General features: G+C 45.3%; 1 protein-coding gene across 2 annotated transcripts in view; it reads right to left on the reverse strand.

Annotated features, from left to right (window-relative positions):
* Positions 1–1852: 1852 nt before the first annotated feature.
* LOC147111700 (serine protease 23-like) overlaps positions 1853–19474 on the reverse strand; it is a 33599-nt gene continuing 15977 nt past the window's right edge. The window contains exon 2 of one of the 2 annotated variants that reach the window (XM_085998809.1): positions 1853–6787. In XM_085998809.1, coding sequence (XP_085854935.1) covers positions 5656–6774 — 1119 coding nt within the window. In that variant the 5' untranslated portion in view covers positions 6775–6787 and the 3' untranslated portion in view covers positions 1853–5655. Of the gene's footprint in view, positions 6791–19474 lie in introns of both variants that reach the window. The other variant, XM_085998808.1, reaches the window with a different exon arrangement.

The following is a 19474-nucleotide window of genomic DNA, read 5'->3' on the forward strand; positions in this document are numbered from 1 at the left end:
GCCAAGCAGGAAAATGGAAAACTCAAAATGTTAGGATGGGAACCAAAGGCATGGTCAAAGAGAAAGTTTTTTTTTTTTTAAACACAGGAGGTGGCAAGATTGAGTGAACTAGGGAGGAAATTGCAGAGAATCGGAACAGCCACCAGTGATACAAAGGAGGGAGCAGGAGCTAAGGTATATCCCAATATCAAAGGAGTGGAGAGTGCATGCTGGAGGAGACTGCTAAGGTAAGGTGGGTTGAGAAAAAGAGAGGAATTTAAAAGTAACATAAATAACTTTGAAGGCAACTTGTTGGGGCAGAAGGAGAAAGTGGAGCTTGGAGATGATGGGGGCAGGGGATGATGGCAGTGCAGGTGAGGGCAGAGAATGAGGACGATAGCTAGTCTAACCCCAATTTAGTGTTTTGGATACATTGAAACTTGAGGAAGGTTGAGGCAAGGAGGCCAAGTAGGAGCATATTGGAGAAGTTAATCCTCAAGGTGATGAAAACATGGGCTGGAGTTTAGTTGGCAGCGGGTAAGGAAAAGTAGGGGTGGGGGCTGACAACGTTGCAGTTCTGGTCATGGGGTGGATGTGGGGGGGAGAGACCTCAGCTCACGGTTAAGCAGTTTGCTGAGATTCTGCATCTCCTGCTTTTCTATAATTGGATAGAAGCTTGTAGTAAAGCTTTCCCTGTCTGATTACAGAAAAGATTTGTAGCCATGGAGAAGATGCAATGCAAATTCACTAGGATGATACCTGGGATGAGAGACTTACCAAAAACTAGGACTGTATTCACTGGAATAGAAAAAGTTAAATGGAAATTCTTTTGGAAGTGTTTAGAATTTTGAAAAGATTTGAGAGGGCAAATAATAAGATTATTCCCATTGATTGGTCATGAATTTGTGATTAGTAATAGAAGTATAAAGGGCCTCAGCTCATCTGCTACTAAAACTCTCATCCACACCATTGTCACCTCCAGACTTGACTATTTCAACATTTCTCCCTGCTGAGCTCCCATCCTCCACACTCTAAACTTCAGCTCATCCAAAATTCTGCTGCCCATAACCTATCCTGCACCAAATCCCGCTCACCCATTACCCCTGTCCTTGTTAACTTAGATTGGCTCCTGGTCCAACCCCTCCAATTTAAATTTCTCATCCTCATATTTAAATCCTTTCACGGCCTCACTCCTATCTCTGTAACCTCCTTCAACACACCACCGTAGAACTCTGTGTTCCCAGGCACCTTGTGTATCCCTCCACTCATTTTGTCCCTTTGTCCCACCATTGGTGGCCGTAACTTCAGCTGTCTAGGTCCTACACTCTGGAATTCCCTCCCTACACCTACCTGCCTCTACACTTCCCTCTCCTCTTAAGATCCTACTTAAAACCCATCTGTTTGACCATTCTTTTGGTCACCCCGTTTAATAGCTCCTTCTTTAGCTCAGCATCTATTTTTGTCTGATAATGCATCTGTGAAACGCCTTGGGACATTTTTCTATATTAAAAGGTGATGTATAAATTGTTGTTGTGGTTAAAAGAAATGTTTTCACACAAAGACTTATTAGAATATGAAGCCAAGTCAGTCACACCATTTAAAAGGGCATTAAACACTTGTAGAATAAAAATACTGAAGAGTACAAAGAAAGAACAAGGAAATGTAATTCGGGTAGATAGCTCTGATCTGAAGGTAAAATGACACAGATACAATAGACTGAATGGCCTACCTCTACGCTGACATTTCTAACTCTGAATTCTACATGGAATCGATGTAATTTTATAATTCTCTGGGATGTGGGTGTCGCTGGCAAGGCCGGCATTTATAAATTTTAAAAATCCAGTTCAAGAAATTGCTACGTACACAAATGAAGTTGACTTATTCACTGCTTTATTGATTAAAATATTGACATACATTGCATTAGAAATTGTCTACATTCATGGAGGAGTTGAAAAAAAGAGTAGCCACTGGATATTAAAAACAATCGTCAGTGCAGCACAGTACATTTGATAGTTGCATAAGTATAAATGTTTGTAGTACAAGTTTGTAGTATGAATAAAATAATTTTGATCATTATGCACAAAAATGAATTCTGGTAAGTTTACATGCAGACCAGTATAAATGCAAATGGATACTTTACCACTGTGATAGTCCATCCAGCTGGGACTGTATGAAAAGGGACAAAAATACTGTTATACATTTCTCCCTATGTTAATCTGAATAAATAGAGCTTCAGACATTTTGCACAGCACATACTGTGACCATCACTTTAAGAGATACCAAGCAGTAAAATAAATTGTTCTGAATTTTGACACTGACTTTTACATTCATGTTCACTTGTTTATACTGTCTTGTTCAAATGCAATTAAACACATAAAATGATTTTGTCACAAAATGTAGCTATGTCTTTTTGTCATCACTAGCCAACAGCAACTTGCTCATTTCCTTTTGTATAGCCATTCACTTTATGTAACCCTAGGAGGTTCAGCAAGCATAGTGGTTAACTTGACATTTATAAGAATTGGAAAACCACACCAACATTAAAGTTTGCACTCCAGTCAGCCACCTTTTAACTGGAAAGCAAGTGAATAAAAAATAAATGTAATTTTGTTTTTAAATCTATGATAAGCAGCCTCTCATTGTGGTCCAGACATTCAAGTTAAGACAGAGGTCACAGGATTGAGTGGCACCAAATTGTAAGGGATGGGCAGCTAGGTTTAGCAAAAGTGAAAAGGTGCAAAGGATAAGAGATACAGAAGTTCACAAATGTGTTTTTTCCCCCAAAACCAGAGTAAATTTCCATGAGAACTAACCACTGCTGATTGGCTATTTAACTGAAACTAAACAGCAAAATTTTCACTTTCCTGGCTCCAATGAAGTCTTTGTGATGCCCAATAAGCCTTGGTATCAGTTTCAGGTGGCCTTAAATGATACAAGAGCACTCTAAACCATAAAGTTCTACACGGTAAGTATATACTGAAATGTAGTAAGAATTTTCCATAACCACAGGACTAAATAAGATGAAGTTGTAAGTTCAATGTCTAGGTTATCAATCAAGTCGAGGATTAGGAGGGCTAAATTTCAATTCTAAATAACCAGTACATTCAAGTCCTCTTGCAGGTATCATGTGCTTACTTATAAGAAAGATTTAACTTAATGGATGATAGAACATTTTTAATCTAAGTGCTCACTTCCAATGAGGTGCAGCAGAACTCAACAATCAAGTTGTTCCACACTGCATCACTCCAATCATTCAAATGACTACATAAAATATTGGATCAAAGGACAACTTTCAAATATGCTTTACATCGGTGTATAGCATAATGTACTGTTCTGGGTCAATGAAAAGCAATGATGGAGAAAGTGTTAGAGTATCTAGTATCTTCCTGACGTGAATTCTGAATTTCAAATGTCATTGATCTAGAAGAATATTTTCTGCTGCATGGAATTACTCTAATGTAGAATGATGATACATTGCAACGTTATCACCGATACAGAAAAATGTTACAACACAAGGTACAATAATCTAGTGCAGTATGTTATACAGCAAGACATTACATAGTTTATGAATAGTATGTTATGCTACATAGAATTGCATTGATTTAGAATAATGTGCTACAGTGTACAAGATTACAAAATATTGTACAAACTTAAGAGCATGCTTAAGAAAATGCAGTTAATCAATTCAAAAATATTAATTAATGCATGTTAATAATTCTGCAATTGATCAACAAATATCAGAATGGCATCTAGAAACTTTCATTACGTTTAGCTATTTCAAACGTTTAAATTGGAGCATTTACTTTTGGGGTTTTCATCAGCATCCGAGAAGACTTTAAAAGATTAGTCTCATATTTATGAAAACAGAAAGTAGTTAATAATCACTGCTATTGCACAGAGATATTTTTTACCTGCGAGTTTCACGTTATAATTTTTAATTTACATCAGTAAACATACCTTATCCTGGGAAAATGGAGTACCTATATAATAATATAAATAGATAGGAAAACCATCCAATAATGTTTGTTTTAGAGATGAAATGATACTGCTCTCCCCAAATCATTACTAGAATATATTTTAAAGGGGAAGAAAAGCCTGCCATTGTGTTGAAACTGAAACATGTTCCTTGAGGATAACCCAAGTGGAGAGTTGATTGGCCATCTATCAAACAGCGACTGATGTTCGGGAGAGGGAGGTCCAAGAATGGGAAGAAAAGACCTAAAAATAGGAAAGCAGAAAAATTGTTCTTGTGCCAGGAAGTACATACTGAGATTTTGCTAGGTGGATGCAGCTGCAAGAACACTCAAGAAGCTCGACACCATCCAGGATAAAGCAGTCTGCTTGATCGGCACCTCATTCACTAGCTTCAACATCCACCATCAGAGTATTGTGGCTTCAGAGTGTACTATCAACAGGATGCACTGCAGGAACTTGCCGAGGCTTTCTCAGCACTACCTCCCACGTCTATCATTTTCACCACCTAGGACAAGGGCAGCATGTGCATAGGAACACCATCACCTCCAAGTCACACACCATCCTGACTTGGACATATATCGCCATTCTTTCATCATTGCTGGGTCAAAATCGTGGAACTCCCTAACTAACAGCACGGTGGGAGCACCTTCACCACACGGACTGCAGCGGTTCAAGAAGGCGGCTCACCACCACCTCCTCAGGCAATAAATGCTGGCCTTGCAAACGACGTCCAAATCCCAAAAATGGATTTAGAAAAAGTAAAGACAACCTTGAAATGTGGCAAATTTGATAACTATTTTATATTGATGTCCTGTGAATATTAATCAAGCTTTCACTCTTCCATCAAATGTGAAGGTTTAAGATGTTTAATTTTGTGACGGTATTGGAGTTAATGGCAGGTTCTGATACGCTCTTAAATACAGTATTATTGACTTACACATTGTACCACATTCCCACATAATTGTTATTAATAGCTTGCCTTGGAATTCTGGCCCACTGCAAACCAAAAGCACCACAACATAATTCCAGAAAGTGGTTTTACATTTGTAAACAGCCTTAATGTGTATGAAAATGTCTATAAACCATGGCTTCCATACTTTTGTACTCAAAATGGGTGGACTTATAAAAAGAGGAAGCATCTCTACAATTTCTGCAAAAATTACATTGGTCTAGCAAGATACTGTTTCCATATTTAATGCAGTGATTTAGTTAGGATGGAACAGCCTTTTAGAATAACTCAGCCATTTGAAAATTCAATTGAAGTGCTACAACATTTTTTTTAGAAGCCTTTGTAATCAAGACATCAAAAGGTATTTGATGCCATTTTATTTGACTAAAGTTATTTAAAATACTTTGTACGTTATGGCAGGTTGGGAGAAAAGAAATTGTTACATTATACATTACTACATATTTTAAGTGAGTTTTAAAATCCAACTAAAGAAGCTATCAAAAAGGATGCTGCCTTTTTAATTCAAGATGTCACCACAATATGAAGAGGTTACAAGCATTTTAAAAGCATTTTAATATTTTTATTGAACACCGTTGTAATACTTTGTTCTCTTGTGTTTGCACTCCCAGTGACAGAAGAGCTGTGCCCACAGTAAAATAAGTTTCAGAATTGAATATTTTTATTTGTGATGCAGGAGTTTACCAGCTTGCACGGTACAAAGTTTTTTCACTCTGCTTTTAAAACTGAAGATTTCATCCATCCCTACAGTCAACATAATTCCCTTTGATCCAGAAACAAATCTGTGCATATTTCAGGGGAGTGATCCGAACAGCCACATTGTAATCTTGCTGCACACCATTCTTATCCACCCACTGGTGCCCTGAAAATATTCCAATCACTTTTCGCTCCCATTTCCGACTCTGCCTTTTCCACATTCGGATGTAAACTCCTGAACCACTGGCTCCTGGCTGAGCATCACAGTGTTGATACAGGAGGTCATAAGTTTCATCTTTGACCAAGCAGAAACGATAGACAAGATCTCCTGGACGATCATTATCAAATCCTGAAAAGTGAATCCTGCCACCAGGCAGCCTTCCCCGAGGTGGAGTGACTCCTATTTTCATAAAGGGTTTCTTGTGAGGTCTTTTCAATTCCAGAAGTGCATAGTCATAATCCATGCCGATATCATTCGCTGAACCTTTGATCCATCCCTTTGGAACATGTGTCCGTTTTACTCGTATCCAATGGAACCTAGGTTTTTCTGGAAGAATGGAGTTGGTTTGATTTGTGGCTTTCCCATTCTCCTTTTGTTTTGCTTTAAAAAATCCAACCTTCATCTTTTGCGCGCCCTTCACGTAGCTCTTCCCATCATGAATACAGTGGGCAGCAGTTAGAACATGCTTCTCAGCTACTAAAGTCCCAGTGCAACCTGTGGAGATTTTCACTGAAGTTGAAAAAGGATAGTTCAACAGAAAGTTTTTCGCCAAGATGCTGAATCTGCCATCCAAGCCAAAGATCTGTCTTTTTGCTCTTCCACCACCCCTGTGATTCGGTTTGTTTACCAAATCGGCAGCATTGAAACCGTAAATTTCTACGTTTGTAAGCGTTCTGCTTCCATTTAGGTACAGAGTTTCATAAGACAAATATTCTTTCAGGTTTTCATATGTTGGTAGGGGTGCTCTTTTATGACACTCTAATTCACATGGAGAGGTTACTTCTAGCTTTGCTTTACCCTCAAAATGTGCTTTCTCTAGCGTCATGGTTGCCTGAGGCAAAACAGCAGGTATTTTTGTTTTCTGCCATTCTGGCTTAAGCATGATTACATGCTTAATGGAACAAAGGAAAATTACTAGGGCTGGCACCGTTACCATGCTGAATGGCGATCTGCTGTTGAAAGAACAGACTTTAGTTAGTGATGCGGATAACTTCATACTCTTGCAGTTCTAAAGGCTAACTCCAGAAATCAACTCCTACATGACAACACTCGTGAAATACTAATCTGATAATTGGGTAGCACCAGCATTCTGCTGACTGGTTGTAAATTTAACAGGTTCAGTTCTTTCACTGGGAAACTATAGAACGTGCCCATCTACCTAATCTAATTACTCTAGTATGAAAAAACTTAAAAATGCAATAGACCAGGCAACCCATATAAATGCAGTTAATCATTCATATTTAAAGGGTATATTATCTCAATTGGTGGGATATTAGTGGGTCACACAAAAACATCAATCTCAAAATGCCATCTGACAACTGTTATTTACAAAGATACAAGAGGATATTTTATCATTTGGGGAAAATGCACGGACCAACTGTCCAGGAGGTGCAGCAGGAGGCCTGGACCGTGTTGAGGGTCCTGCCCCGTTTAAATAGCTCCAGCGAGCTGCCCGCACCAAGCTGGCACCCCAATGCAGCTCACCAGATTTGGCCCAGTGCAATATTAGGTGGCCTGAAGTCTGCATGGCCAACTGCAAGGCAAGCCCTGAAAATAGAAGGAAATGTTCCTGATCGCAGGAGGGAGTCCAGGGCGGCAGCAGCCCATATTATGATATCTGGGGCCCAGAGGTGCAATTTGGTAGCACTTTTGCCTCTCGAGTCAGAAGGGCTGATGGAGTGCTGCACTGACAGAGGTGTCATCTTTTGGATGAAACATTAAACTGAGGCCCTGTCTGCCCTCTCAGATAGACGTAAAAGATCGAACAGCACTATTCAAAAAAGAGCATGGGAGCTCTCCTGGTGTCCTAGCCAATATTTATCCCTCAACCAATACTTGAAACAGATTATTTGGTCATTTATTTCATTGCTGTTTGTGGGACCTTGCTGTGCAAATCGGCGATCGCGTTTCCTACATTACAAAAGTGACTACACGTCAAAAACGTACATCACTGGCTGTAAAGAGCTTTGGAATGTCCCGAGTTTTGAAAGGCGCTATATAAATGCAAGTCTTTCTTTCTTGCTCTTCCTGGCCCCACAAAAAAATTACCTACCTTTGGGGGAAATCTACTGATTGGCCAACAAGTTCTATCGAGCTGCAGACGCCCCACCCAGCAAGCCATAAAAATGGCTTTGGAGTCCTCTCTGTATAATAAGATCCTGATTTAATTATTCATGAGGTTCCCACCTTAACTATCCCTGCCTATTAAACGAGCGGCAGGGCAGAAAACCAGCGATAAGTCTACCGCTCTGAACTTAACTTCCGTACCGCCGTGCGGGGTAGAGGGAATGAAAATTCCCCCTACAAGCTTCTTGCCAGATACTTTGCCAAGGTGGCAGACCCCTTTAAGACAAAATATTTCCCTTATGTAGGGCAAGAAATTGAAAGTGGCATGTGTTTTATTTCTTTTCACAGAAAACCAATAAAATAAACTGCTGACTTTGGTTACATCTTACTCAACCATTTGACTACACTTTGTTTTCCAGTTTTATAATATCACAGATTCCTAGCTTTAGCATTAGCCAATATCCGGGTGGGTGTTTCAGACATTTGATATTTCAATGAAAAGCAAACAAAAGGGATACTGTCTCTTCACACGACTAACTGTAAAAACAATAGCTACACAGTATTATGAACTATGTCAGTACACATTGTGTTGCACACTGAAAGGACAAAAAAAGCTAACAGGGTATTGTCTACTTTTTATAAATAATCCATTCAACGTGTGGAAAGTGGCTGAAAATGTTTTAGAAATCTCAACAGAAAAAAAACCGAAGAACAGCTCTATATCTTTGTGATCTTCACAATATCTTTATAGTTGTCCAATACTGAAGAATGCACTCAAAAGTCATTTAAAAACTCTTCAGCACTTCACCTTCATTTATTTAAGTTAACTATTAAGAAGGCTATTAGAACTTCTTCCTTAGCAGTCTTCACAAATGATGTTACGGTCAGCTAGAGGTGTATTTTTAGATACATATTTCTACCCATTCAACCATGAGCAGAAAGTGGCAGTTTTGGTACTTCTGATGGTATTACTGCAAGATTATATTTTTAGCAAAGATTTAACACATATTATGAATTACCATTTCTGAACCAAAATCACCAATTATTTGGATTATTCCCCCTGAATTCCACCCCCCCCACCTCTTTCTTTAGGTAAGTCTTGTGCCACTTCCTTCCTTGGGAAGGATAGGTGTCTCCTGACAGCAACCTGGCTGAAAGTATGAAAAGAACAAGTATGTTATGCTACAACTGGATTTCTGAAATTACTGCTCAGGTTGACTTTACCCAATCTGAGATATGGGTATCATCAGCCAATTCAATGGTGTACATCAGTCATAAGGGCCGTCATTCCTTAAACATTGCTGAACGATGCCCAGATCCTAATGCTGCTGAAACACCAGTCAGTTGCTCATTAATTCTTAGTTGTTTTCATGCGCCTGATTTATTCAAACACGATAGCCAAAGACTGGCTTTTGGTGAACCATGGTCAAAACCATAGCTAGTGACACCTTTGTACCACCTTAAATTTTGAGCCAAACATTGATGTAATGAATTATACAAATGGGAAATTTTCATTATTGAAAGAACATAGCATTGGTTAAAATTGATTCCAGGATTCATTAGCTTGGTTGCTATATTTGCACCGAATGTACACTGCATAGAATGGGTCTAAAACTTTTATTGTTTGGCAATCCAGGGTATATACACCTGGACGTGACTAATGAAGAAAGCAGTGGTCTGGTGACAAATGAGGAAAAATTACAATTATATACATCATGAAGTGATACCTTGGTATTAGCAGAGAGGCTTCTGCCAGCCTCTTTGGAGCACACTTTAACTGAAAAAATCTGTATCCCCAACGTCACAAATCAATCACTGATAACCAAGATGATGGTGGTACATAGTGGGGCAGATTTTCTTGAGCTTTACACCAGCAAAATTTTTATTCCCCAGGCATAAAGGTTAGAAAAGAGGGAATAAAGACCCGTAATGCTTGGTTTCCATGTCTTTATTTTGTCCTGGCATTTCTGGGCCTATCCCAAAGGAAGAGCACGTCTTGTGCCAGCAACTGATGCATGCCCAGTGTACCAATGTTAATAAAGTAGGAAGGGACATTCTTGGCCTTCCACCTCAATTCCTTGTTGTTACAGTCCAGGAGCAAGCAATGGGTTTTGCAGCATGAATCCCTCTCAGATCAGAGGGTTTGAGGGGGCCTGGCAGCAAGACTCAGGAAACCTCAAAGGGAAGTAGAATCCTCTTTTGAAAGTGATCTTCAGGTCTCCGGGCCTACTGACTGCTGTTCCCCAACAGCAACCAGAAAGCCCCGAGGCCAGTGTCCAGGTCTACAGCTGCACTCCTCTTTCCACTTGTGTTTCCTGGTGCAGGGCCCTTCCAGGCTGAAGGCCTACATTGGGTATGCGACCAGTGAAATCAGCACCAATATCTTTTGGTCAGATACTATAAACACCTATCAAATTAGCTCAGCCTAAAAAAGAGCAAATATTTTACAAAGCAATCTAAATGATAAATATTTTGCCATGAAATTATTGAAATAAGTATATAATAAGCAGTGATGTTTATGCTGTTTGATATACCTATCAATTCAGTCCATGAAAAGCGACGAGTTAAGGTAGTAACTATAGGTTTTTATTGGCTAAATAACAGAGCCCGCTCTCGTGGGTGATCGGTTCCAACAAGGAAGAATACTAGCCAAGCGGTCACCTTTATACCTGGGCAAGCAGGCGGAGCCATGGGCGGAGTCAGCTGAGGTATGCCTAGGTATAACAGCGTGCGTGGCAAGAGGTAACCTTGTGTAGCGATAACAACAGTGTAAACAGTGATAACAACGGTGTAACAATAGTGAACGGTTGTGAACGGTAACAGTGGTTTACCACATTCACCCCTTGTTTAAAATTGAGTCCGGCGGGGTGAAGTGTACTACCAGTTCGTGTATGTCAGTCTCTCAGGAGGCCCCGTAAGCCTTTCTGATCGGCGCAGCAGCGGCGGCGGTGGTGCAGTATCCGATGTTAATGCTGGTGTCTGCGTGGTCGACGAAGGCTCCTGGGGTTCCGGCATGCCGTCTACAGGAGCTGGATTTGGGGGAGTGGTGGGGGGTAACGGTGGTATCTCCGGGGTGCCCGAGGGTGCGAGGTCTCGCAAGGAGACAGTGTCCTCCCGCCCGGCTGGGTATGCCACATAGGCGTACTGGGGGTTGGCGTGCAGGAGGTCCACCCTTTCGACCAGGGGGTCCGTTTTATGGGTCCTCACGTGCTTCCGCAGCAGGACGGGCCCCGGAGAAGTCAGCCATGTTGGTAGCGAGGTTCCCGTAGTCGACTTCCTGGGGAAAACAAACATTCGTTCATGGGGGGTGGCGTTAATGGCAGTGCAAAGCAGTGACCGGATGGAGTGGAGCGCTGCCGGGAGGACTTCCTGCCAGCGAGAGGTTGGGAGGCCCTTAGACTTTAGGGCTAAGAGGACGGCCTTCCAAACGGTCGCGTTTTCTCTTTCCACCTGGCCGTTCCCCCGGGGGTTGTAGCTGGTGGTCCTGCTCGCAGCAATACCTCTCGCGAGCAGGAACTGGCGAAGTTCCTCGCTCATGAAGGATGCGCCCCGGTCGCTATGTATATAGTTCGGGAACCCGAACAAGGCGAAGAGGTCGTTCAGGCATTTGATGACCGTGGTACTGGTCATGTCTGGGCAGGGGATGGCAAAGGGGAAACGGGAGTACTCGTCAATAATGTTGAGGAAGTACACATTACGGTCAGAGGACGGGAGGGGCCCCTTAAAATCGATGCTCAAGCGCTCGAAGGGGCGGGTGGCCTTGATCAGGCTTGCTCTGTCCGGCCTATAGAAATGCGGTTTGCATTTCGCACAGGTTTGGCAGTTCCTGGTCATGGTCCTGACCTCCTCGATGGAGTAGGGCAGGTTGCGGGCCTTAATGAAGTGGTAAAGTCTGGTGACCCCGGGGTGGCAGAGGTCGTTGTGGAGGGTCCGCAGTCTATCAACTTGCGCGTTGGCGCATGTACTTCGTGATAGAGCATCCGGGGGGTCGTTGAGTTTACCAGGCCGGTACAAGATATCGTAATCGTAGGTGGAGAGCTCAATTCTCCACCTCAAGATCTTGTTGTTCTTGATTTTGCCCTTCAGCTTGTTATTAAACATAAAAGCAACCGAACGCTGGTCGGTGAGGAGGGTAAATCGTTTGCCTGCCAGGTAATGCCTCCAGCGTCGTACCGCCTCCACAATCGCCTGGGTCTCCCTCGACAGAAGAGTGTCGGATCTCAGGGCCCTGGAGGGTCCTTGAGAAGAAGGCCACAGGTCTCCCCGCCTGGTTAAGGGTTGCAGCTAGGGCGAAGTCGGATGCATCGCTTTCCACTTGGAAAGGGATGGACTCATCCACTGCGTGCATTGTGGCCTTCGCAATGTCTCCTTTTATGAGGGAGAAGGCTGCGCCTGCTTCTGCTGTCAGGGGGAAGGAGGTGGACTTCATGAGGGGTCTGGCTTTGTCCGCATAATTGGGCACCCATTGGGCATAGTAAGCGAAGAGCCCCAGGGTTCTCGTCAGCACCTTTGGACAGTGGGGGAGGGGAAGCTCCATGAGGGGGTGCATTCTTTCGGGGTCAGGGCCGATGACTCCGTTCTCTACTACGCAGCTGAGGATGGCAAGGCGCGAGGTGTTAAACACACATTTCTCCTTATTGTAAGTGAGGTTCAGCTGTTGGGCCGTACGGAGGAATTTCTCCAGATTAACATCATGGTCCTGCTGGTCGTGGCCGCAGATGGTGACGTTATCTAGATAAGGGAACGTGGCCTGCAGCGCGTTCTGGTCGACCATCCGGTCCATCTCCCTTTGGAAGACCGAAACCCCGTTGGTGACGCCGAAGGGAACCCTAAGGAAGTGGTAGAGGCGGCCATTCGCCTCGAAGGCGGTATACTGGCGGTCCTCAGGGCGGATAGGGAGTTGGTGATAGGCCGACTTGAGGTCGATGGTGGAGAATACCCGGTACTGTGCAATCTGGTTGACCATATCAGATATGCGGGGAAGGGGGTATGCGTCCAGCTGGGTGTACCGGTTTATGGTTTGGCTGTAGTCGATGACCAGGCGGTGTTTATCACCGGTCTTAACGACTACGACCTGGGCACGCCAGGGGCTGGTGCTCCCCTCGATGATGCCCTCCTTCAGGAGTCGCTGCACCTCAGAGCTAATAAAAGCTCTGTCCCCGGCGCTGTACCGCCTGCTCTTGGTAGCGACGGGTTTACAGTCACGGGTGAGGTTAGCGAATGAGGGGGGCGGGACTTTGAGGGTGGAGAGGCCGCAGGTGGTACGCGGCGGGCGGTTTAAATTTTGCTGGTTGCAGACTGTGAGTGGGGGGAGGGATCCACCGTAAGCCAAAGTGACACTTTGAAGGTGGCATTGGAAATCCAGCCCTAGTAGGACGGCAGCGCAGAGCTGGGGCAGGACGAGAAGTTTAAAGTTTTTATATTCCGTGCCCCTAACCGACAGGGTCACCACACAGTAGCCGCTGATGTCTGTTGAATGGGACTTTGCCGCCATCGAGATCCGATGGCGCGTTGGCCGGACAGTGAGGGAGTAGCAGCTCACCGTGTCTGGGTGAATAAAACTCTCCGTGCTTCCGCTGTCGAACAGGCAGGTCGTGGCGTGGCCATTTACTTCGATGTCCATCATGGACTTGGACAGATGATGCGGGAGGGCTTGGTCAAGCGTGACGGAGGCCAGTGTATGGCTGAGTGAGCTGCTGTAGTCTGCAGGTGAGGCGGTGGTCGGGTCTGGAGACAAAACGGCGGCCGAGTGCGGCGAACAAAATGGCGGCGCCCATGACGCGGATCCCCACGAAGTTGGACAAAATGGCGGAGAAGATGGCCGCCCCCACAACTCACATGAGGCAATGCTGGCATCTGTGGCCTTGATCAAAGATGGCCGCCCCCACAACTCACATGAGGCACTGCTGGCGTCTGTGGCTTTCCCCCTGCAGGCGTTTACGAAGTGGCCTTTCTTTTTGCAGCCGGAGCAGGTCGCGTTCCTTGCAGGGCAGTGCGCCCTTTGATGTCTCACCTGGCCACAGAAGAAGCAGCTGGCGGCCCGATCGCGGAGGTCCGCTGCCGCAACAGGTCCCGGGGGTGGCGGTCCCGATCGATTCCGGGACACCGACGCCGTAGTAGGTCCCAGGGGCGGCGGTGCGAGGGGTATTGCGGCCGGAGTCGGGCCCGAGTCCCAGGGTCGCGCAGCACTGTACCCGGAGTACGCCTCGAGGTCCCGATGGGCCACTTCCAGGGAGCAAGCGAGGGCTGCAGCTGTTTTCAATTCGAGGTCCTTTGATTCGAGCAGTCTTTGCCGTGAGTAGTCGGACCGAAGGCCTTTCACGAAGGCATCGCGGATATTTCCTTCAGTATGTTCTGCAGCCGTTACAGCTTTAAAGTCACAGTCCCTGCCGAGTGTTTGTAGCGCCCGTAAAAATTCATCTACAGACTCTCCTGGCTGTTGCGAGTGGGATCTTAGGAGATGTCTGGCATACATTGAATTTACTGGGCTCCGTTTTAGCAGGTCGAGGGCGTCCTCGTATGTAGCAAGGTCCCGGATGAGTGCAAATACTTTAGGGCTCACCTGGGCGGTCAGGACTCTTAGTTTGGATTCCGGAGGCACGCCGGAGGCTCCCAGGTAGGATTCGAAGCAGCTCAGCCAGTGTTCGAAGTCGAGGGCTGAATTCGCTGCCTGTGGGTTTAGATCCAAGTACGGCAGTCGGAGGGCTCGCAGCCAGGTCGGCTGCTGGGGCTGTTGTAGCTGGCCGTTTGGCTGGGGCTGTTGTAGCTGACCGTTTGGCTGGTCGTTTGGCTGCTCCGGTCCATACATTTCAAAATTTAGCCAATAAAATTGATATACCTATCAATTCAGTCCATGAAAAGCGACGAGTTAAGGTAGTAACTATAGGCTTTTATTGGCTAAATAACAGAGCCCGCCCTCGTGGGTGATCGGTTCCAACAAGGAAGAATACTAGCCAAGCGGTCACCTTTATACCTGGGCAAGCAGGCGGAGCCATGGGCGGAGTCAGCTGAGGTATGCCTAGGTATAACAGCGTGCGTGGCAAGAGGTAACCTTGTGTAGCGATAACAACAGTGTAAACAGTGATAACAACAGTGTAACAATAGTGAACGGTTGTGAACGGTAACAGTGGTTTACCACACTGTTTACATGTTGTTTGCAAGCCTCGTATGAGGTGTATACTACATAAAAACATCAAAATTAATGCAAGTATAAATAGAAGATGCTGGAAATACTCAGCAGGCCAGGCAACATCTGTGGAGAGAGAAAAACAGAATTAATGTTTCAGGGCAATGACCTTTCATCGGTACTGGAAAATGTTACAGGTGTTACAAGTTTTAAGCAAGCACAGAAGCAGAGAAAGGGAAGGGGAGGAATGAACAAAAGGGAAGGCCTGGAATAGGGTGGAAAGCAGGAGAGATTAAATGAACAGCAGAATCATTACCAGCACCTCCTGTCTGAAAAAAAGGGAGCAGTGGTTATGATCTGAAATTGTTGAACTCAATGTTGAGTCCAGAAGGTTGTAAAGTGCCTAATCGAAAGATGCGGTGCTTCTCCTTGAGCTTCCGTTGAGGTTCATTGGAACAGTGTAGGAGGCAGAGGACAGAGAGGTCAGAGTGGGAATGGGATGGAAAATTAAAATGGCAAGCGACCGGAGGCTCAGGGTCACGCTTGTAGACTGAATGGAGGTGTTCAGCAAAGCAATCACCCAATCTGCATTTGGTCTCCCAAATGTAGAGGGGACCGGATCGTGAGCAGTGAATACAGTATGATAAATTAAAAGTAGTACAAGTAAATCACTGTTTCACCTGAAAGGAATGTTTGGGGCCCTGGACTGTGGGAAGGGAGGAGGTAGAAACATAGAAGATAGGAGCAGGAGTAGGCCATTCGGCCCCTCGAGCCTGCTTCGCCACTCAATGAGATCATGGCTGATCATCCAAACGCAGTACCCTGTCCCTGCCTTCTCCCCATATCCCTTGATCCCTTTAGCCTTAAGAAATATATCCAACTCCTTCTTGAATATATTTAATGAATTGGCCTCAACTGCCTTCTGTGGTAGAGAATTCCACAGGTTCACCACTCTCTGGGTGAAGAAATTCCTCCTCATCTCAGTCCTAAATGGCTTACCCCTTACCCTTAGACTGTGACCCCTGGTTCTGGACTCCCCGGCCATCAGGAACATTCTTCCTGCATTGAGTCGGTCTAGCCCCGTTAGAATTTTATAAGTTTCAATGAGATCCCCTCTCATTCTTCCAAAAAGGGAAGGTGATAGAAGAGTGGACCAGGGTGTCATGGAGGGAATGGTCCCTTCGGAATGCTGAAAGGGGAGGGGAAGATGGTGGCAGAAATGGCAGAGGATGATCCATTGAATGTGGAGGCTGGTGGGGTGGAAGGTGAGGACAAGGGGAACCCTATCATGATTCTGGAAGGGAGGGGACGGGGTGAGGACAGAAGTGCAGGAAATGAGATGGACACGGTTGAGGGTCCCGTCAACCATTGTGGAGGGGAATCCTCAGTTGAGGAGAAAGGAAGAAAGGAAAGGAAAGGAAGCAGAGGTATGGAAGGTGGCATCGTCAGAACAGATGCGACGGAGGCGGAGAAGCTGTGAGAATGGAATAGAGTCCTTATAGGAAGCGGGGTGGGAGGAACAGTAGTCCAGGAAGCTGTAGAAGTCGGTGGGCTTATAGTAGACATTGGTTGACAGCCTATCCCCTACCCACACAGAAACCCACACGCTGCTCCATGTTCAAATTCCCCCTTTATCTCAGATTTATGTCTGCATAATAGATAAGATGACAAAATAATGTAAAAGTCTACTTAGTTATTTTGATATATTTAATTGAAAGACAAATAAGCATTTGGAGACACTTACCATAAACCAGAATTGGTGGACTGCTAACATTGTACCATTGTTTAAGAAAGGAGAAAGGGATAGAGCAAGTTCCTTCTTCTTAGGCAGTCCCTCGGAACCGAGGATGACTTGCTTCCACATTAAAAATGAGCTCGCAGGTGACTGATTAGTCCAATGCGGGACCTACAGTCTCTGTCACAGGTGGGGCAGACGTGCGCTCCTTGTGCTGCCTGCGCTTGGCTTCCGCTTGCTCCTGGCGAAGTGACTTGAGGTGTTCGGCGCCTTCCCGGATGCTTCTCCTCCACTTTGTGCGGTCTTGGGCCAGGGATTCCCAGGTGTCAGTGGGGATGTTACACTTTTTCAAGGAGGCTTTGAGGATGTCCTTGAAGCGTTTCCTCTGCCCACCTGGGGCTCTCTTGCCGTGCCAGAGCTCCGAGTAGAGCACTTGTTTTGGGAGTCTCGTATCGGGCATCCGGACAATGTGATCCGTCCATCGGAGCTGATCGAGCGTGGTCAAAGCTTCGATGCTGGGGATGTTGGCCTGAGCAAAAACACTGATGTTGGTGCGCCTATCCTGCCAATTGATTTGCAGGATCTTGCGGAGGCAGCGTTGGTGGTACCTCTCCAGTGCTTTGAGGTGCCTGCTGTACATGGTCCATGTCTCTGAGGCATACAGCAGGGCGGGTATCACTGCTGCTCTGTAGACCATGAGCTTAGTGCCGGGTTTGAGGTCCTGGTCTTCAAACACTCTCTTCCTCAGGCGACCGAAGGCTGCACTGGCACACTGAAGGCGGTGTTGGACTTCGTCGTCGATGTCTGCCCTTGTTGACAGTAGGCTCCCGAGGTATGGAAAGTGGTCCACGTTGTCACAAGGCCTTGTCGTGGATTTTGATAATCGGGGGGCAGCACTTGTGTGGCGGGGGCAGGTTGGTAGAGGGCCTTTGTCTTACGGATGTTTAGAGTAAGGCCCATGCTCTCATACGCTTCGGTGAAGGTGTTGACGATGGTTTGGAGTTCTACCACCGAGTGAGCGCAGACGCAAGCATCGTCTGCATACTGTAATTCGTAGACCAAGTAATTACAGGCCAGTCAGGCTAACCTCGGTGGTGGGCAAATTATTGGAAAAAATTCTGAGGGATAGTATTAATCGTCATTTAGAAAGGCATGAATTAATCAAGGACAGTCAGCATTTTTGTTCAGGGAAGGTCATGTCTGACAAACATGATTGAATTTTTTGAGGAGGTGGCATAGTGGTTAGCACTGTTGCCTCACAGCGCCAGGGACCCGGGTTCAAATCCGGCCTCGGGTGACTGTCTGTGTTTGCGTGGGTTTTCTCCAGGTGCTCCGGTTTCCTCCCACAGTCCAAAGATGTGCGGGTTAGGTTGATTGGCTATGATAAATTGACCCTTAGTGTTAGGGGGACTAAATACGTGGGGTTACGGAGATAGGGTGGGATATGTGTCGGTGCAGGCTCGATGGGCTGAAATGGCCTCTATCTGCACTGTGGGGTATCTGTTTGTCTGTTTGTAACAAGGAGGGTCGATGAGGGTAGCACGTTTGATGTAGTCTACATGGATTTTGGCAAGGGTCCCACATGGCAGACTGGTCAGGAAAGTAAAAGCCTATGGGATCCAAGGGAAAGTGGCAAGTTGGATCCAAAATTGGCTCAGTGGCAGGAAGCAAAGGGTAATGGTCGATGGGTGTTTCTGTGACTGGAAGGCTGTTTCCAGTAGGGTTCCCCAGGGCTCAGTACTAGGTCCCTTGCTTTGTGTGTTATATAGCAATGATTTAGACTTCAATGTAGGGGGCATGATTAAGATGTTTGCAGATGACATAAAAATTGGCCATGTGGTTGATAGTGAGAAAGAAAGCTGTAGACTGTAGGAAGATATCAGTTGGCTGGTCAGGTGGGCAGAAAAGTGGCAAATGGAATTCAATCCGGAGAAGTACGAGGTAATGCATTTGGGGAGGGCTAACAAGGCAAGGGAATATACAATAAATGGTAGGATACTGAGAAGTGTAGAGGAACAGAGGGACCTTGGAGCACATGTCCACAGATCTCTGAAGGTAGCAGGACGGGTTGATAAGGTGGTTAAGAAGCCATACAGGATACTTTCCTTTATTAGCCAAGGCATCGAATATAAGAGCAGGGGGGTTATGCTCCAACTGTGTAAAGCACTAGTTAGGTCACAGCTAGAGTACTGCGTACAGTTCTGGTCACCACATTACAGGAAAGATGTGATTGCACTAGAGAGGGTGCAGAGAAGATTTACAAAGATGTTGCCAGGACTGGAGAATTTTAGCTATGAGGAAAGATTGGATAGGCTGGGGTTGTTTTCTTTGGAACAGAGGAGGCTGAGGGGAGACTTAATTGAGGTGTATAAAATTATGAGGGGTCTAGATAGAGTGGATAGGAAGGACCGATTTCCCTTAACAGAGAAGTCAATAACCAGGGGGCATAGATTTAAAGTAATTGGTAGAAGGTTTAGAGGGGAGTTGGAGAACTTTTTCATCCAGAGGATGGTGGGAGTCTGGAACTCACTGCCTGAAAGGGTGGTAGAGGCAGAAACCCTCAATCGCATTAAAAAAGTACTTGGATGTGCACTTGAAGTACAAGGCTATGGGCCAAGAATTGGAAAGTGGGATGAGGCTGGATAGCTCTTTTTCGGCCGACTCAGACACGATGGGCCAAATGGCTTCCTTCTGTGCCGTAAATTTCTA

The sequence above is a fragment of the Somniosus microcephalus genome, chromosome 10 (assembly GCF_052327205.1).
Source record: "Somniosus microcephalus isolate GS21.2 chromosome 10, FLI_Smic_1.0, whole genome shotgun sequence".
Classification (NCBI taxonomy): Eukaryota; Metazoa; Chordata; class Chondrichthyes; order Squaliformes; family Somniosidae; genus Somniosus; species Somniosus microcephalus.